Consider the following 18,451-nt stretch of genomic DNA (forward strand, 5'->3'; position numbering starts at 1 on the left):
CCTCCCGATACACATCTGTTCCTTCAGCCTCTAAAAGGTGAAGAACTTTAAACCATTACAGAAACTGACTTTATATGCATAAGTGCTTCCGTATCTTACCTATATGAAAATTTAGCCTCTTATGCCCATCCTTCCTACAGCAGCTTTAAACTGTTATCTCAGGGCGAATTACCCATTTCCCTCAGAAATTGACACCTGTTTATAGACTTTTATTCCATTTCCTTGCCTCACCCCTGCTCATCCTGTTGAGGTCTATCTATTTAAAAGAAGGAGCTAGCAATCTCAGTCTCCTAACTCAGGCATTTGGTTGGTTTTCCAAGGCAGTAAGCACACACCAGTTCTTGCAGTGGGGACAAATTTTAAATATGCACAAAAGCACAGTGTGTTTCAAGTAGCCCTTCTCAATGCACCTACCTCACTTAGCCATGCCAGGATCAGCACTTTTTATTACAAGAGCTGCTAATTTGAGGTAATTTTATTTTATCGTATTGCTGCATGATTATTCCCAATGTGCTTGCTGGGGGGCAGAGGTAGGAGCCCTCTACCTTCTGCTGACACCACTGCTGGAGACAGTACGATAGTCTGGGAGGCTCTGTTCCCCAATGTGGTGCCTGAATATAATCACGGTTCAACACAATTATCTAATCCAGCCCCTTGCAGTTAAGCCTCTGATTTTAACGTTAATCTCAGTAGCCAGTTCACACCACACAACGTATGCTCTCTAAGCGTGCCTGTTCACACTGCACAAAGTATGCTTCCTAAGCCTTCCTATCCAAGTAGCGCTCTTTACCTTGCCTAAACAAGAATGCTAACACAAGAAAGTGTGTTAGGTGATAAAACAGAGGTAAATATTTACCGAAGAATTCACTAGCTTCAAGACAGCTTTCTTTTTGAGTTCGTTTGCTTTCTTTATTGCCCTGGCATGCCTTTTCTGGGCTTTTTTCCTTGCTGCTAAGATAACACAAGGGTCCACTCCAGTCTGCCATGAAAAGAAAAGCACAATCAGATGAGATTCAGTTTGTTCGGATGACACTGCGGCATCAATTACCACTAAACTGATCACTGTCATAAATTTAAAACACAAGCCTGCATTATCCAGCTTCTCTTGGTGGGGGTGAGGGAAGTATAAAGTAAGAAGGAATAATCTTTGCAAGCATTGTGTTAACAAGATGAAGGAGAGATGCATCACATTCTTGAAATCAGAGGGTGTCATGTTTCAACAGAGTGCTGATTTGAGTGCAGAGAGCAAAGGGGAGAGAAGTGGTTTTGGACACAAATTGTCAATACCTCTTGCTTTGTGAAGGTAAATACCACCCACCTGTTTTGTGTAAGACTCATCAGGGGAGCTACAGAAAAATTTTTCAGAATTAGTAAGGGTGCAATCGCTACTGGGTCAATAGCTCTCAGTTCTGGGAGGCCGTTCTGTCCCTAGCTAGCTCTGTTGTCCTTCCCTCCCCAACAAGGACAGGTTGAGTTTTGATAGAAGGTGAAGCAGCCTCTATATGCAGGTAATTTGTTGCTCATGAGCGATATCAAACGCCCACAGTACTCCACGGTCTTATACTCCAGTAATGTTTGTTCTCTGAGAAGGAAGCGTTTACTCCTAGAGTTTTGTTTTCAGTCCAACAATTACTTATTTCTTTCTGAAAAAATGTGTTGGAACAGCTTGTGCCGTGCCTATCACCAGACTTTTCACTCACAAGAAGTTAGTATTAGTATAGTTTAGTATTATTATACATTCTTGCCCACTGTTCTGTTGCTTGCTAAGCTGATTTGCAGTTGGCTAGAGGGTCACCTTCTAATGTCTTACCAATTACCACAGGGCACAGGCTGCGAAACACTGTACTAGGGGCTAGGCTGAAGGGGCTGAAAGATAATGCACAGAAGGCTGAGCCTTGAGCACGTTTCAGAGGCCAGTTCCAGTTTTCCAGACACAGGACATAAAACAATTTGCTTTACTCACCTTTTTCTTCAGTGCAGTCATATATGACTCACTATTGGCAAAATAAAGTGACGTATTAGCTTGAAATATTTTTATTCCAGGATATTCTTTAACCTAAGGAAAAGAACATTAGAGCGTGCACACTTAAGTACTGCCCATTCTAGAAAAAACCCAAATATTTACATCTCTGCCACCTACTTGGTCACAGGACTTGGGGATACCCAAAAGTACGAAGCCCAACAGCCTAGCCTGAATGGCTATCAGCATGCATCAAAGAAGGCCAGCACTGTTGTGAGCAAAGCTAAGACGACGATCAGAGCTTCCACCTTCCCAGAAAGGTAATCAAAATATTGCGCACAAGCAATGTCATGTAACATTTCTCCTTCTCTTTGTAGTAAAGAAATGTACAATCATGAAAAAAAAAAAACGTTTGCAGGTCTCTGATGTTGTTATCTGCAGCTGGTATTAATATGAAGAAATCATGCAGATCTAGAAATGCTTCCTCTGAGCTTCCTTTCTTCCTACAGGATTAACGAGCTCTCTCTCTTCCTATGTATGCATGTAAATACATATTTCCGAGAGTTCTCAAGCTACCAAAAATGCCAAAAATGACCCTTTAGTTTCAACCCTTAAGAATCTTAGCTTTTTAAATAGGCCTTTACATAGGTCTTATTAATGTCACTTCTTCCCTTTACTTTAAATGAAGTAACCTCTGAACAGGCATTTGGACTCTGACATTTTAAATGAAAATGACCTGGGCTGCAGTAGAGACGTAGCCTGCCATATGTGGCTAATGCCATCTTTATACAGGAGGAAGAAATGGTAATCCTATTCACCATAGCAAAAGCAAAGACCCCTCTCCTTTGCCTGTGGCTATATACATATCCACTTATACTTTTGCTTTACATCATATTCAAAGCAGAACTCTGTGAGAGAGAATGTTTTTTGGATTATAGCATCATCTTTTCACACACATTTAGGACTGGTTCCTAAGCAAAGGGGGCAGCTTTTCGAGCAGCTTCTCCGAGAAAACAGGGCAAAGAGCGCAGAAACCTCCTAGCTGTTGCTTCTGAATAAATACAGCATGTTTATGTCCGTTATACTTACAAAAACAATTGCTTTCACCAACTTTGGGTCGAATAAAATGGCATTTGTAGGAAGTTAAGTACATGACAGGAAGTTGTACCATTAATCATATCTGTTCAACGAGCAGGGGAAGACAGGAGGCAGGGAGATGCTGTTTTGACTAGCTCGGGCAATTTTAAAGAATACATCAGCTTGGCTCCTTGGGTTCCACGGATTTTATGCAATACAGCTACAGGGAAATTAACGAAGCTGGCCTGTGTGCTGGCACAGCAGTTTTAGCAGCAGTATCCCTCAAAACCTTGTAATCTTGTACTAGCTAGTACAATGTAACTCATTGAACCTGGATGAATGTATACGTAGCACAAAAACTAGTAGTGGGAAGTACTGTGCTCAAAATGCTAACATTCAGTTGATCTTCTTCCCCAAAGTGTAAGTGCAGCACAGGTGAAGGCCAGGCAGATAGCACTAAATGCACAGTATGATAGGGTTAAGCAGCAAATAACCCCAGTAATCTTACTTTGATCAAATACATAAAACTGTTAAATGCAGGAGAAACGCGCTCCTACCTCCTCATACTCTTCCACATCACAGTAAATGTCAGTGTCAGGAATCGGACCAAGGATTCGGTACTGAGGGCTGGAGAGAAATGGAAGCAAGTATGTTTCAGTATTGTAATTTCCAAGCTGAAGAAGTAAGAGCTTGCTATATAGTGAAACTTATTTCAAATGGTCATTTTGCAGTGTCTGGCTGGTACAGGCTTATCTAAACATGGCTGAATGCAGCAGGGCAGTTTATGGGGGGAACATGACAAAGGGGCCACTGGGGACTACACAAGTTTGCTGCTGTCAGTATGAAAACGCTTGAGAAAATTAGCACTGTAATGTTGTCATTTTCTGAAAAGCATACGCCAAAGCATCCAAAGTTACAGGGGAAATTCTCTTTGGCGTAAACTGGTGCAACTCCATTGACTATCTTGTAAATACGGCAGCTCATCCCAGCAAAAAACACGCTGCAATTTCTAAAAACCATTCTGCTCCCAGGACAAATGTGCCTGAGAAGATAAGCATTCCCAACTCACAAGCAGTGTTACAGTGAAGTACTAATACTACTCTGTTTGAAGGGACAAAATCATGCAGGGCTGGCATAACAACACTTTTATTTATGCAGAGTTGAAATCTCAGAATTTAGTTTCATTTAAACGCAGACAGAAACCAATACTTTATACATTGTCTGCCTAGATCCTCAAGGCCTTGAGCCTAGAAACCTCACGTCACAGGTGAAGACCTGCCCACACACACCTCTTCCTGAGGCCTCTTTTACCCATAAAGAAAACATTCCACTCTAGACCTGGAAAGATTCACAAGAAAAGGTTTGTCACTTTGAATGGGGGCAGAGGAGAAGTGATGTGAAAAACTAGAAGGACAGGGAGACTTTTCTGACAGACTAAAACTTTCTTAAATAATACCTAAACCTTTAATTATTTACAGCATATGACAACTTGTACTCGATCAGGCCAACGACTCTGCACAGAACGTAACCATTTACTGAACCCAGCATGCACCACGATTGAAGTTCTGAACCCTAAGCTTTAAAGAAAAAAAAGTAACAGAAATCAGAAATATTCTTTTTGTTACTGAGACTGCAAGTTTGATGCCCTCTCTAGAAATTCTGTTTTAATAAAAATAACATTTGAACTCTGGATCACAGCTGTACATCATGCCCTGCATGACCTACCTGATGAGGCAGATGCTATACTGCATGTAGTAGAAGTGAGTGGAAAGGACTTCTGGTTATTTGTACCCTTTGAACAAACAAAACCACTGAGAAGACCGGCAAATACTAATTTTGAGAAAGACGAAATCTGACCTTTGTGTTCTGTAAATAACGGTTATCATTGCAAACGTTACTGCAGTAAGCAAACCATAGTCTAGTCCCAGGAAAAGAGAAGCAACAAAAGCTACCACCCAGATGGCCTAAAAAAAAAAAACAAAAAAAAAGGGGGGGGGAGAGAGAGAGAGAGAGAGAGAGAGAAGCTCTGAATTACTATCATTATTATGAATCCTTTTCTGTTAACAACAAAAACAATAGCATGATTCAACTTGAACATATGTAATCACTTCTAGGGCATAGTGTAATTCCTGTTCCTGACAGTGCACTATAATTGCCTTAACCTCTGAGTAGGGCATAAAAGCTCAAGACAAACTAGCATACCATCTGACAAATTAACTGTCACCTATTAATTAATACCTTAAGTCCTCTTCTTCAAAGCATACTATGTTACCACCAGACTTGCAATAACGTAGAATTAAAAAAAAAAAAATCAGGGCCTGCAAGTAGCTCTCACATCCATCTTTTACAGAGCAGTAAGACCGGCCATGTTGCAAGGACTGATATTTTGCAGTGTGCACTATGCATCCCCTACTACAAAAATACTCAAAGAGAAGGATGGCCATAAGAACTCCAGAACGACCATCTTGGTCTCCCTGGAAGAGACAAATCATTGCACGGGAAGGGAGTTAGGAAAAAGTCAGAGGAACTTGTTATTGAAAAAGGGAGAACCTGATGCTTCAGGCGCAGAAAGGTCTGTGTGTCACGTTTCAGTTGCACTTCTGAGCCAGCGGGATTATGATTCAGGTCTCACTGAGCAGCTCAGGCCAAACTTATGAGCAGACTATTTGCTTCTGATTATCTCAAGGATGTAGTTCTCTGGCTGTCAGGAATCTCAGAAATCATCTTATGTAGGCCAGGTGGCTGCAACCAACTCTTCAGGCTGTGTACCTACTCCAGGGGGTCAAAGACTACCTGTAAGTACTTTGTGATCTCTGTCTCATTTACAGGTTCCCCCAGAAGCAAGCATGGTATCCTCAATAGCTGCTGTTGCAACTCCCAAGTCTTCATGCTTTGGGTCAGTTAACAACCTAACCTGCTGCCAGTTAACGCAGGAAGAACTGCTACCAAAATGTTCCCTGCGATGCGCGCTTTTAGTTCTGGCCTACTCCAGCTATGTTTTTGTTTTCTCTTAAAAGATTACAAACACCCTCAAGTACTTTTGCTTGTTACTTTGTATTTTAAATTCTTCTCAGACATTCCCACAGCCTTCAGTGCACTTCCTGTAACAGCACTGCAGCAATACTAGTATCAACACCACAGGAAAAGCTTTACTTCTATGCAACCAAACTACTTCTGAACTGAGTTGAAGGTCAGTTTGTTATACAACACCTAAAACAGTCTTGTCTGCAACAGATCACTCTTCTGGGGTACTTAAAATTCCACATTTTATGTCCATCTGCAAGGCAACAGCCAATCTTTATCTGCTTGATAAGTTTCTACTTTGTTTTGGGGGAGAAGCGAAAGGGAAAAAAAATTATTATAGTAAGATATATGCACTGAGCTGTGCACTACTCACCAGTTCAATCCTACTGGTTCTCCAGAAGTGTGCGACATCTCCAAACTGTTTAAACATTCCTTTCAGGTTCACCATTACAATTGCAGCTAGCACAGTCTAGGAATATTGCACAAATGTTATTTTCAGAAGCAAAATGAAACCACTGCCTAGTAAGAACTTCTCAGGACCAACATATCCGTATTCTGTGCTTTGTACAATTGATGGCAGTCTACTAAACACATGTTCTATTTAAATAACAACTTTTCAAGTAGTTCCGTAGAGACATGCTTTTACTGCAGCCACAGAAATGGCAAGCCAGAGTCAGTACAGTTTGATTTACCCTCTTTCCTGCTAAGAGAAATCACATACTCCTGAGCTCCATGCTGCTCCAATTACACTGCCTGTAGTGCCTGCAGCAGCTAGACTATAATCTCAAATTCAAGTTTCTATACAATACACTGCAATGGTTTATGCAACAGTCCTGTAGGCAGAACCTAAGATACATTGCCTATCGAAAAAACAGGAATTGCATATCATCCCATGTACATGTCACCAGAACCAAGCTTTTTTTTTTTTTAATCAGAATATGTTTATTCATGTAAACACATTTTTATACAAATATAAGTAAATGGCAAAAGCGAGAAGAACTCATTACGCTATCATCTAGCCCCAACCCCTTTCCCAGCTGATCTATTGCTTTAACTTTTTAACCTCTTCCCAGAATTTCTATGCTGCAAACAAAGAATTATTTAGAGAGATCACTTTTACATTCCAGAAACAGAATCCAGAATGGCCAATATTAAAAACAACAGAAAACACTGTGGATCCTTCAAAATATTTATTAACTTCTACCCTAACTTACAGCAAATATGTAAACATAATTTAAAGGTTTCTGGATCAAGGCCTACTGCGTTTACTTAGTAATCACCCTGCAATCTCTATTTTAATCAATAGTAGCTGGTTTCTGTTCACTGACATGCAGTGCCTAGTAGGCAAAGTTCCCTTACCTGCGGAAGTGGTTCAAACAGGTAGCCAATAGCCACAATTACCAACAGAACCATGATTGAAGAGAGCATACCTGCAATCTGAACAAGAGGCAAGAAATGCTGTCTCTGTAGTAGGCAGTATCCCCAAAGGGCAGTACCGATTAGCTAACCCCAACTGTACTTTCCACAAGGCTGTCTGTTCAAGTGGCTTTTGATACCTCCCCCTCAATTTGTGTGCTTTCACTGTCACGCAGCCTTCTACTGTAGCCCAACCTGGATTTGAAATGCGGGGAAACTAGTTACTCTTTTCAGCCTCAGCCAGGCAAGGCTGTCAATCTAGTGAAGCTACAGGCTTTAGCTCCCGAGCTGCATACAGCAGACACTGTTTGGCTCAAAATTTGAATTTACATACCTGAGTTTTCCCACCGGTGCTTTCCTGAACAAGACTCCGAGACATTGAGCAAGTGACTGAAAAGCTTTGGAAAAAAGACCCCACAGAGTTGCATATTCCCAAGGCAATAAGTTCCTGCGTCAAATCATAGAGCAAAAGAAGAGGCAGTTACACCTAACAGCTGTATGAAGATGGAGCTATCCACGCATAGTGAGAACCACCTCTCAGATTCATTGCTTTCTAGCAAGTTTACCGCAGCTTGTACTTGGGGTTCTCAAACATGCACAAGTTGATGCATGCTAAAATCAACTATTAAATAAAGTCTCTGATTAAGTGTTGGAGACATTTCCCATCTTTAAATGTTACACTGCAAAGTCAGATTAAAAGCTAAAATGAATGACAGAATTGCTTGTTTCAAGGATTTCTTCAGCTCACAGTTCGCTTGAATTCTAAGACTGAAATTACATGGAAAATGGTTTCTTACACAAAGACTGTTCTCCACTTCCTACCCTATACTATCTATTTAGTACTACTAAAGCCAACAGCATCCTTGGATGTGTTTCATTGGGTGAGTGATCCATTGAAACAAAGCCAATATGTGTACGCTGCTTCATCAGGGAGATCCCACATGAAAAACACTATCGTGAGCCAGGCCAGACCTCCATCTACCCCAATATTGTTTTTCTGACAATGGCCAAGGGTGGACGCTTAAGAAATTATACACTTGTAATGGTCTCTCCCCAGAACACTTTGTGCCTTGCTATTTGTAACTAGAGGCATTTGAGTTGTAGGTATTTAATAGCTCTCCATAGGTTTTCCTTTCTGAGTTTGTTCTATCCCTTTTTGATCCATTTAAACACTCAGCAGGCATTACATCCTGTGAAGCAGCATCTGGCACTTCCTGAAGAAAACTAACTAGATACTTAACTGCAGTCAGTGATGATTACTTTAGCTAAAGTAAATAGAGCTGCGTCCATTAATGCTAGCTGTGGATCTGTCCCCTGTTCTCTTTGGGTAAGAGAAAACAAAGATATGAAGGATGAGATTCATCTGACCAGATGCAAAACTCTATAGGTAAAAGTTATTTACATTCTATTTTTGGTCAGAGGGAGGCAGCCACTTTAAAAAGGGGGAACAGTTCAATCAGGAGATCATAATCCTAACGAAATTATGAACAGGGCCAATTATTGCCCAAGAGAATGAGGAGCTGCCTATTCGCAATGTGTGGAAATAAAAAGTAACGGCATTTTGACGGACAAGTGGAGATCTCACACATCAGTAAGATATCACTTGAATTTCTAAAACACAGATAGCAGTTCTGTGGTACACAAAACACTGTATTTGTCATATATGAACCCTATGCTTTGCTTTGCTTTATTACAAAAAGTAGAGATGAAGTACCAAGGACCAGAGATCAATGCACAACTACACTGAAGGCAGGCTAAGAAACAGCAGTCCCCAAAATTACTATTCATGCACATTTCCAACTTTAACAGAAGCAAGCGTCTCAAACCAGAAAGCTAGAAATGAAACTGGACAGCCAGAAATTGGACGGAAGAATTTAAAATAGTTCCTCATATTTAAATGTTCAGGCTGTCAAAAACCTGACCTGACTCCACAATAAAATAAAAGCTCAACTTTGTCTAAAATCCCATCCTAATTTAACAATGAAACAAAGGTGGCACTGAGAATTTTAAATAAAACAACCCAAATATTTTTACCTGATTCCCATCAACGGTGTAACCATGTTTAAGTGCAAAGATCTTGGCCATTGACACAGCCATTGAAAATCCAACTACTGCTATTGCTACTGCATCCACAAATATTGCTGGAATGAGCTGAATCTCAGGAACTGCTGGTGCACGTAACCTTGAAGATGAAATGGTTACAAATGAATATAATAAAAGCTACATGACATACGGAAAAGTTATAGCTTGAATAAGAGTATATCACTCCTACCCTTGAGGAATATTCCCAACAATGTCCACTCCATATGACTGAGTCAGATTCATTCCAGCTGAAACTCCTGTGCCAATAATTACCTGAAAACCCACACACACATTTGTAAACATCAGTTAGAAAGAGCCAAAGCCATCTGGAGGAATAATAACAATAATATATAATAACAATAAAAAATTATATATAATGATAGTAATAAATCCTGATTAGCGATAATACATATATGGGTTTGAATTTATTTGTCAATCAACTTTTTAAGACTTTGCAGGGAGGTAGAGAAATAGAGAAAAAGTAGGAAGTTCCAAGATCTCTCCATCCCCTTCAACCCCCACTGCTTTCATGAAGTTCTTTTGCAAACAGTTAAGTGGAACATGGTATGGTGTCATCTGAATCACTCAAATCCCCTTGCCTGAGTCAAGTCCAGCTAGACTACTGCACACAGGGTAATATTCTAAAGGAAATAAAATGCAATGACAAGCCACTGCCACATTTTCACATGTATAACCTAGACATCATCAGTAAACACAACTGATTCAGCAGCAGTGATAGTTACAGGCCTAAGGAAATCTCTTACTACTTACTGCCTTACTGTCAAACAATACTCTAGCACATCATCACCATCATCTCTCAATAGCGCTCCTTTCTCTGTTCCTTCTACCTAGCCTGTAGAATGAATGCCTTCAGTTATTCTCTTCCTCAGCTGATTTTGTGCAGACTGTTTGAGAACTCTAGATATCGAAGAATATGTTTTTAAATCCAAGTATTTTTAAAGGTGAATACGTTATTTGACACATGGGTTTTGTGTGTATTAAGACATTCTGACAACTGACTGCAGCACTGATTCTGTTTTGAATGACTACACTAAAACATATGGATGAATGAGTCTCAGAAACAGAGAAAGGAAGGTAAAGAGAATAATAACTTGTACCAGTTCCTCCTCCTCTTTCCACCATTGCATTTTAAAAAGAAATTCAAGCCCTATAGAATCTCTGAAACAGAGGCATCCATAAGTATCTTCCTTCAGGAGAGGGATTCTGAGGACTCCAAGTGGGGAATGCTGCTCAGAGGACTGTTTTCTAGAGACTCATTCAGGTGCCCAAATTCCAGGATACAGTAGGGTTTTTTTTGACAAATGTCTCCCTATCCATTGCCATAGGGGACTGTGTCCAAGAGAAGTTATTCTGAAGCCCAATCAAACTTAACAGAAAATGATACCATTTCTACAGCTTTAGAAAAGCTAGCTGCGTAATTCAACTACAGAACTTCATGTCAGGAATACATTCACCACTGCATTTTGTGTGACTTCCTCCTAACATGACTTCTCAAAAAACAAAGAATCGTAAACAGAAGGCACATGCAGAAAACAGGCCTTCACAGCTGACTTACTACAATGATCTCCATAGGAATAGGAACCGGAAGCTTCTTCTTAAACCGGAGATTGATTTCCTTGCCAATCAACAACATAACAATGCATGTTAATCCAACAATCAATGAAGCAATATTGGTTGTTGTGATTTTCGAAAGCACAGCAGCTATGCTCTGCAACACAACAGAAGTACCATAATTATTCATTCATGAAGATCAAATGAATTTATTTTCTTAAAACCTCTTTCCTAGCTATTTGTTACAAAAGAGCAAACTATACACTGCCGTTTAGCTGAGTGTTTATTCTGCACTTACCACTATAGTGAATCAGTGCCTCACCAAAAACCCCACTGTCCCCATAAAACACAAAGTTTGGAGCATCTCAGCGAGAGAGATGCCCTTATAGTCATTTATAACATCAGTCTTCCCAAAGTGTGACAAAATCGTGGAGAAGATTCTTCATCGTGTTGAAAAAAGTCTAAACTAAACCACATCTTTTATCCTCAACCTTTTCACACATATTTCCTACTGGCTGCCGCTGCCTTGAAGCAATAAATGCCAACCTCTTCTAATACCTTCAAATATTCTTTGGCAAATCACATCTCTTTAGAGCTGCATAAATCGTTCTAAAACAATAAAACTGCTGATACAACCAGTGAGGTTACCACAGCAATATGACTAAGTAACAACGATCTTGCAACACCGCTGAACTGGCCAATATCCCAAATAACTTTTAGTTGAAAAATCCCATTAAAAAGGGCGTTAGGAAAGGAAATTTGCTGGAACACCCAGCTTGCCAGAAGGTAAACAATTCCTCCAGCAACTCCTTCTCCTCCTTTTCCTGCATTTTAAAAAATGAAAAAAATGGCCTCTACAGAAGTTTTTGAAAGAAGATGTTCATACCCTTCTTTAGACAAGGTAAACTACGGCAACTATTATCAAAGTTCTGGCACTACCCCTTGAATATATACCTTCCATTTGTGTGGCAGTTAGTATTTTTGGTTAACTAAACAGCAAATTTAGGAATTAATAACCAGTGCAGCCCTGTTTTTGAAAGATTTGTTTTTTCTGCAGAAATATACAAGAAAGACTCCCACAAGGTCTTCCTATAGACTCCATCACTGTCTTTGAAATACTGAAGCTTCTTTACTTCTGAGCCATCCACCTACTCATAAACTTGGGTTTTCACAGATATCTGAGGTCCTCCCTATTCCTCCCCTCAGGATTTCTTGCCTGTATGAACAGAGCATTGATTCTGTGAAAACAACTTGGGGCTTCCTAGATTGCTAGGACCTTTTTCAGAGCCCAATTGCCAATTTTAAATTTAAGTGAACAAGAGCTTTTAGTTTTACTTAAGTTATACTGACCAAATCACAGCTTTTCAGTGCATGAGCTCTCTCTTTTATCATTATGTATTAGACAGAAAGTGAGTTGGAGGTTACGCTATGAGCTATGTCAAATACTGGATCACCATATGCTCCAAATGATTAGTGTTAATGTTCAGGATCTTCCATAAAAAGCAATTTTTTTACACGGAACGCCTTTCTTTCAAAACAGTCTGTTTCCCACTACTCCAAAGAACAGATATATTTCTGATGACGCAGCACACACTACAACACAGCTTACAAACAGGAAACATAAAACACATCCATCAGGAACTGTGTGTGAAATTAAAAAAAACAAAACAAAAAACAACCCTCCCCCAAAAACCCAAATACCAAGGTTCTGAGAATAACGTTTCCTAGTTTTGCAAAACATGTCAGGTTTATAGGGTAAAATATTTATTTTGGAGGATAGCTTCTTTAATAGTACACCACTTCTCCCAAAATACACAAGAGATTCGCTTCAATAGGCATCTGCTCATGAAACAAAGTTACATCTAGTACAATCCTAAAATCTGCCCCATCTCAGCCCTGTGCTGATCTATCAATTCTCACCAAAGCTGCATTTTAAAATGCATATTCCTCTTATATTCCTGCGACACTTAAATATTTCACACTCACTTTTGAATACTGAAGAATTATTCTGCTTAGGGCTACAATATTTTATTTTTTTTTAAAGAAAAAGCCTTAAGTATCGGGGAGCACTGGACAATGGGGAATTTGTTTTTAATGAACATAATTACTTACATACACAACTGAGAGCGGTCCACTGTATCGGTTAGTCTTCACTCCAAGCAGATACTTCAACTGAGAAGTAAAGACATGAACTGCAGCAGCAGTAGTAAATCCTCGTACCAGAGGCTCTGTTAGATAAATTGCTACAAATCCAAATCGAAGGAGACCTAAACACAACTAATGAAGAGAAGAAATACGAACAATGTGACTCCCAGTGTGGCCTGAATAGCAACACTGTACAGAAGACAGACCACAGGACACCCTTTCTTACCCCAGCGACTCAGCTAGCTCAGGGAGACCGTTCTACGGTCTGTTAACTTGGCCTTTTTAAGGCCACAGTTCAGCGATCAACCACCCATACGCTAAATCTTCCATGCCACTGGCTGATGCAGGATGAGATATGGGTAAACATACGTGTTTGTATGCATTCATAGACAGATTGAACACCGTCAGATGAAGTTTTTCTTACAGGGAATAGGAAGAATGAAGGGGGAGGTTTCATATTTCCTAGCCAAGCTGAGATGCCCAGACCCACATCTGCCTCCAGCATATCCATCCCCAGGTCTGGTATGTGGCTGGCATGAAGCACCCTGTATTCTACCTAGCACAGTGCTGAAGCACAAATCTGTTGACAGGGGAATCACCACGACCAAGCACCTCTCGCATCACCAAGTCTGGTAGCAGCATCTGAACTTGCCCTTACAGCAAACTGCAAGCATGTACCTGGATAATTCCTGAAAGAAGGGCGAGAGTCACAGCTACCTGTACCCTCTTAGCATCCCTAGAATCAAGCAAATCTGTAACATTAGTAGAATTATAGTCCATAGAAGCCAATTCATCAGGTACTATTCTCACAGCAACTCCGCCAACCATCATACTAATCACAGCAAAGGTACCTGAAATAAAAAGGAGAGGATAATAATTGGTTAAAATTCCAGTAGGTTTTTCGTTTTTTTTTATTTGTTCCTAGTAGCAGTTCTAGGCTTCCTAAGATTTGCACCGATCTGTGGAATTAAATTGTTACAAAATTTTCTATCTAAATGTTGTATGTTTAGTCCTGTTTGCTCCAGTACTCAGCATGAATACAACAATTTAAATGTTGAACACGCACCTCTACGGTGGCTAAAACCATCTTTTTTCCTATCTCAGTTTCTATTATGCAGAATAAAGAATAATGCTGGTCACATAGACAGCTGTTCACAAGTTAAAATTAGAGCTCAAGAGCTCACAACATACATTTCCAGATCTACTAAACCAACATAACAGAAATACTGCTGATTGTTGAAACATTTATTTTTTTCCTATTCACTTAAATTGAACTTATGGAAAACAGCTACACTTTCTATATCTCTAATTTTATTTTTTTACAGTTTTATTAAACACACACATACACTTTCAGTTATCCTTAGAGAGATACCTATTGATATGTGCTTCGAGGTCCCAAAAAAAGTATATAGAAAGACAGGATAAAATGAAGAATATAGGCCAAATACTGGGGGAACAGCTGCCAGCAAAGCATAGGCTAAGCCTAGAAAAAAGACACAAATATGTATATTAGGTAAATAGCAGAAAGAGAAACCATCTGAAGCAAAACGACTTAAGCCTACTAAAACTGAACATTTTAATATGAACGCTAGCGGGCGGCTTATCACAGGTTAAAAAACATCTTGCAGGAAGCGTTCTTAAATATGTATATACTGCAGGGCAGCGTTCACAAACCTGAGTGGTTTGATTCAGGAAACCAGAAGTCTATGATTACAGGCATTGCACGTGGGTGTACATACGTGTGTATATGTAAGCACAGATGCATTCATGTTCATTCATTAATGCAGGGGCTCACAGTTTTTTCTCTTAGTGGTTGGTAGGTAACCAGCTGGCTGCTAACTTCTTAACAGCCTGCAAACTTTGCTGCTTTTGTTTTCCTTTGTCAAAAAGGCTTATAACATTTCCCCCCACCCAGCAGGTGTCTGTTTTTTTTTCCTCCTCCTTCACATGTGATCTTCACGGCCATTCATGATGAATAAAGCATTTTCTTGCCCCCTCCCCTCACCCCAGAATCAGTGAGATGAAGTAGGGGTTTATGTTTACACAAAACATGCTCCAAATTGTAAAATAAACAGGGAAGCATTGTTTATGATCTGTAACGTGACAGAGCTAACGCAGTCCAGCGCTCCGAGAATGAAGTCCTTTTTTTTCTTAAGACATGTCAAGCCTCACGCAGTGAATGTGTGGCCCCCCCAACTCCCATGTGCAGGTACAGCTGGCCAGCGTGGGGAGGAAGCTCGGAGGTAAGCCAGGCAGGGACACTTCCCCCAGTGCTCTTCCTGTGCGTGACTGAGCACACGCTTATCATGGGACCCGACTCACAAGCAAACCATGTGCACCACGTGACATGGCGCTTAACTGTCCCAAGCAGAATCAGTAGCCCAGCTTGCTACGACTTGCACTAATGAGAATTATACATCAGAACTGAACAGATGGGCCTCTGCCAGGGAGAAAAACACTGTATGCTGCCTTGGTTTGATTCTCCAGTTCACTTTGTGAGTGCAAACTGACAGAGGATGCATGAGGAAGCTGTGTGCTCTTACCACACTCAGGTGGACTGGTCCCATTTGGGACTGAAAAGCTCAACAGTCCAGCGTAAATTTAAAAAAGGAGGCGATGGTTCACCCACAAAGGAGACCTAGGTGATATTTTAGAACACCTCTTCCTATCAATTTATTTTTAAATTGAGATATGAGGCTTTAGGTTACCACAAAATGACAGAACCAGGAAGGGATCTTCTGGGTCACCCCCTGTATGGTTTAACAGGCCATGGGGCCTTGTTCATGCTCTAAACGTCTGAGACCTTGTAACCAAGGGTTCATATTCCTAACAGAATTGGACTGATGATATAATTTATTCTTCCGCAGCAAGGAGCTTTTCATTAGGTACTTCTGAAACTCACCCCACATATATTCCCTGGTACAGGGGCCACCTCAGGCTAAGAGCAGAACACCCTGTGCCATAACAACTTGGCCTTTAATATAGTGCCAGAATTATCAGTAAAAATGACTAGAACCGAAAACCAGTGGTTTCAGACAGGAGCATGGATATATGTGGAGCTCCTGATTTGAATACCCTTTTATTCCCATTCCTTTTTATTTGTATTGGCATTTTTTTTTAAGAGTTGTCAGTGCCAGGAAAATAAAGAGATAACTGACATGACAAGAGCTCACTGCTCAAACTCTCTGGTCACCATAGTTCTGCTTGGAACGATTCCTAGGCTGCTTTGACCTTATGCTTGCCATTAGCACATCCATTTCAGAAAAAAAACATAACAAAACAAAAACCTCTGCTTTTGTTTTGTTAGAAAGGGAAAGAGCAGGTGTAGTTCAAGGGCACGTCTGCAGTCTCCAAAGAAAAGAATCACGCTTAGTTTAAAAGGAAGTTGAAAAATCAAGTATAAGGGTCGCTGCTGATCACTTAAATTTTAGGACCCTAATCTGGTTGTAAAGTTGTCATCACATAAACTGTGTTTCAGCATACAAATGGTAATGCTTGTGCCTGAACACCTGACAGATTTGCCAGACAAATTCTTCCAGTTAACCACTAATTTATCAGTTTAAGATAAATTGATGCTTGTATCCATATAAGAAAAAAGATCCTTAATTAAATAAAAAAGAAAAAAGCCCCAAACCAGGAAGCTGCAGAAATAAGACAGTCAATTGTACAGGCTAAGTTAGGATGTTCCATTACTTTAATGGCTTAATGCCTATTAAAACTTAGGTTTCTCAGATTTACTAATTCCTTCTTTAGACCTGCCTCAGCCTGAAGAGGAATGTGTGAGGTGGAAACATGATAAAAGCCAACAAGCTCATGTATGCTTAACTGCCTCGCTCTTTGCGTTACAGGAGAATCCAGAAGGTCCAAGGAAGATGACGATGCCACTGGGCTGGGCACTGCACAAACTCAAGAATTCTCTCCACTTTAAGACTTCTTGGGGAAATCTACCGAGACTGTAGCAGCAGTTGCAGAACTGCCATTCCCAGAGCAGTGAGGGCACACCGTAATGACACTGCAGGAAGAGCACAGTGACTTTCTAACCCTGTAGCAACTGTGAAACGACTGACAGTAAAGTGCCAGACTGAATAAAAGGTTCCACGGGGCCTGTCACCAAGAACCGAACAGCACAGAAAACAAAGGCTTTCTCCTCATTTTCCACAGAACCTGCGCCTTCTTCAGAGCCTGGCTCTACTTCAGGTGACAATTCCAAGTAATTTAATAGAAGTGACATACGTCTGCAGTGCTACTACAAATTTATAGTAACATAATATATAGTGTTACTTTATATTGACTTATTCCCACTATGTAAGTCTTTGCCCACTACTATGTTCCAGCTCAAACGGGTGACTTCTACCCTTAAGAGTGTGACCGGTCTCCGGTTTCTTTTATGGTTGAATTTAGTTTGGTTGCTTCCCTGATAGGATACCATCTTCCTGAGGGATTATGTCTAGTATTAGACACTGGTATGCTCCGCAACGTTCACGATGAAGAGATCAGAAAACATTTGGTTGCATTCAGTGAAGGTTTAAACATGCATTTAAACCATGAAAAGTTGTTCTGTCAATGAGAATTGTGGCCATTGGTCAGAGCAGCAAGCTTCTTCCAGAGTTTGCTGCATACTACTGACTTGCAGTTTCAAGGGAATCATCACTATGGGCTGGTTTGCAGAATGCTGCACTGTCCTTCATGCACACGTCTGAAATGCACAGCCTATTTTCATGGGCACCTGTTCAGGAAGCCAAGCACTATCATAAAAGCATACATGGAAAAAGCAAAGAAGAAATACAATCCCAAGAAATACTCACCTTGAGGAAGCTGCATAACCCCTGTGCTTATACCTGAGATAATGTCTCCTAATAAATATTCCCTCACTGGGTAACGGGGAAGCCATTTTAAAATTGGTAAGAAACTGTAAAGATGAGACTTGGCTTTCTTAGAAGAACAACTGAAAACAGAGAGCAGAAAGAAAAAAGATAAATATTAGCAGAGGATAAACGGGGAAAATCATATCTTCCGTCTCTGTCCAGAGAAAATAGCTCCATTAAAGGCAGGCTCAGAGCCCTGATTACAGTGATTTCTTGACTAAGTTTAAGCAAAAACAACTATGGTGCCAGTTAATTTAATTTAGTCACTTGTCACATGTTGGCTGCTGCTCACAAATCTTATGGAGCTGGA

At 40.4% G+C, this 18,451-nt stretch overlaps 1 protein-coding gene across 5 annotated transcripts in view; it reads right to left on the reverse strand.

The window, feature by feature from the left end:
* SLC26A5 (solute carrier family 26 member 5) overlaps positions 1–18,451 on the reverse strand; it is a 39,632-nt gene that overhangs the window by 3,107 nt on the left and 18,074 nt on the right. For 4 of the 5 annotated variants that reach the window (XM_068929487.1, XM_068929475.1, XM_068929367.1 and 1 more), the window contains 14 exons: positions 18,082–18,221; positions 14,649–14,759; positions 13,955–14,127; positions 13,244–13,408; positions 11,136–11,288; positions 9,750–9,832; positions 9,512–9,659; positions 7,812–7,925; positions 7,421–7,498; positions 6,435–6,530; positions 4,895–5,001; positions 3,595–3,664; positions 1,964–2,056; positions 857–979 (listed from right to left, as the gene is read on the reverse strand). In XM_068929487.1, the coding sequence (XP_068785588.1) occupies positions 857–979; positions 1,964–2,056; positions 3,595–3,664; positions 4,895–5,001; positions 6,435–6,530; positions 7,421–7,498; positions 7,812–7,925; positions 9,512–9,659; positions 9,750–9,832; positions 11,136–11,288; positions 13,244–13,408; positions 13,955–14,127; positions 14,649–14,759; positions 18,082–18,221 (1,654 nt within the window). Of the gene's footprint in view, positions 1–856; positions 980–1,963; positions 2,057–3,594; positions 3,665–4,894; positions 5,002–6,434; positions 6,531–7,420; positions 7,499–7,811; positions 7,926–9,511; positions 9,660–9,749; positions 9,833–11,135; positions 11,289–13,243; positions 13,409–13,954; positions 14,128–14,622; positions 14,760–18,081; positions 18,222–18,451 lie in introns of those variants that run through there. The other variant, XM_068929513.1, reaches the window with a different exon arrangement.

The sequence above is a fragment of the Struthio camelus genome, chromosome 1 (assembly GCF_040807025.1).
Source record: "Struthio camelus isolate bStrCam1 chromosome 1, bStrCam1.hap1, whole genome shotgun sequence".
In the NCBI taxonomy this organism is placed as follows: domain Eukaryota; kingdom Metazoa; phylum Chordata; class Aves; order Struthioniformes; family Struthionidae; genus Struthio; species Struthio camelus.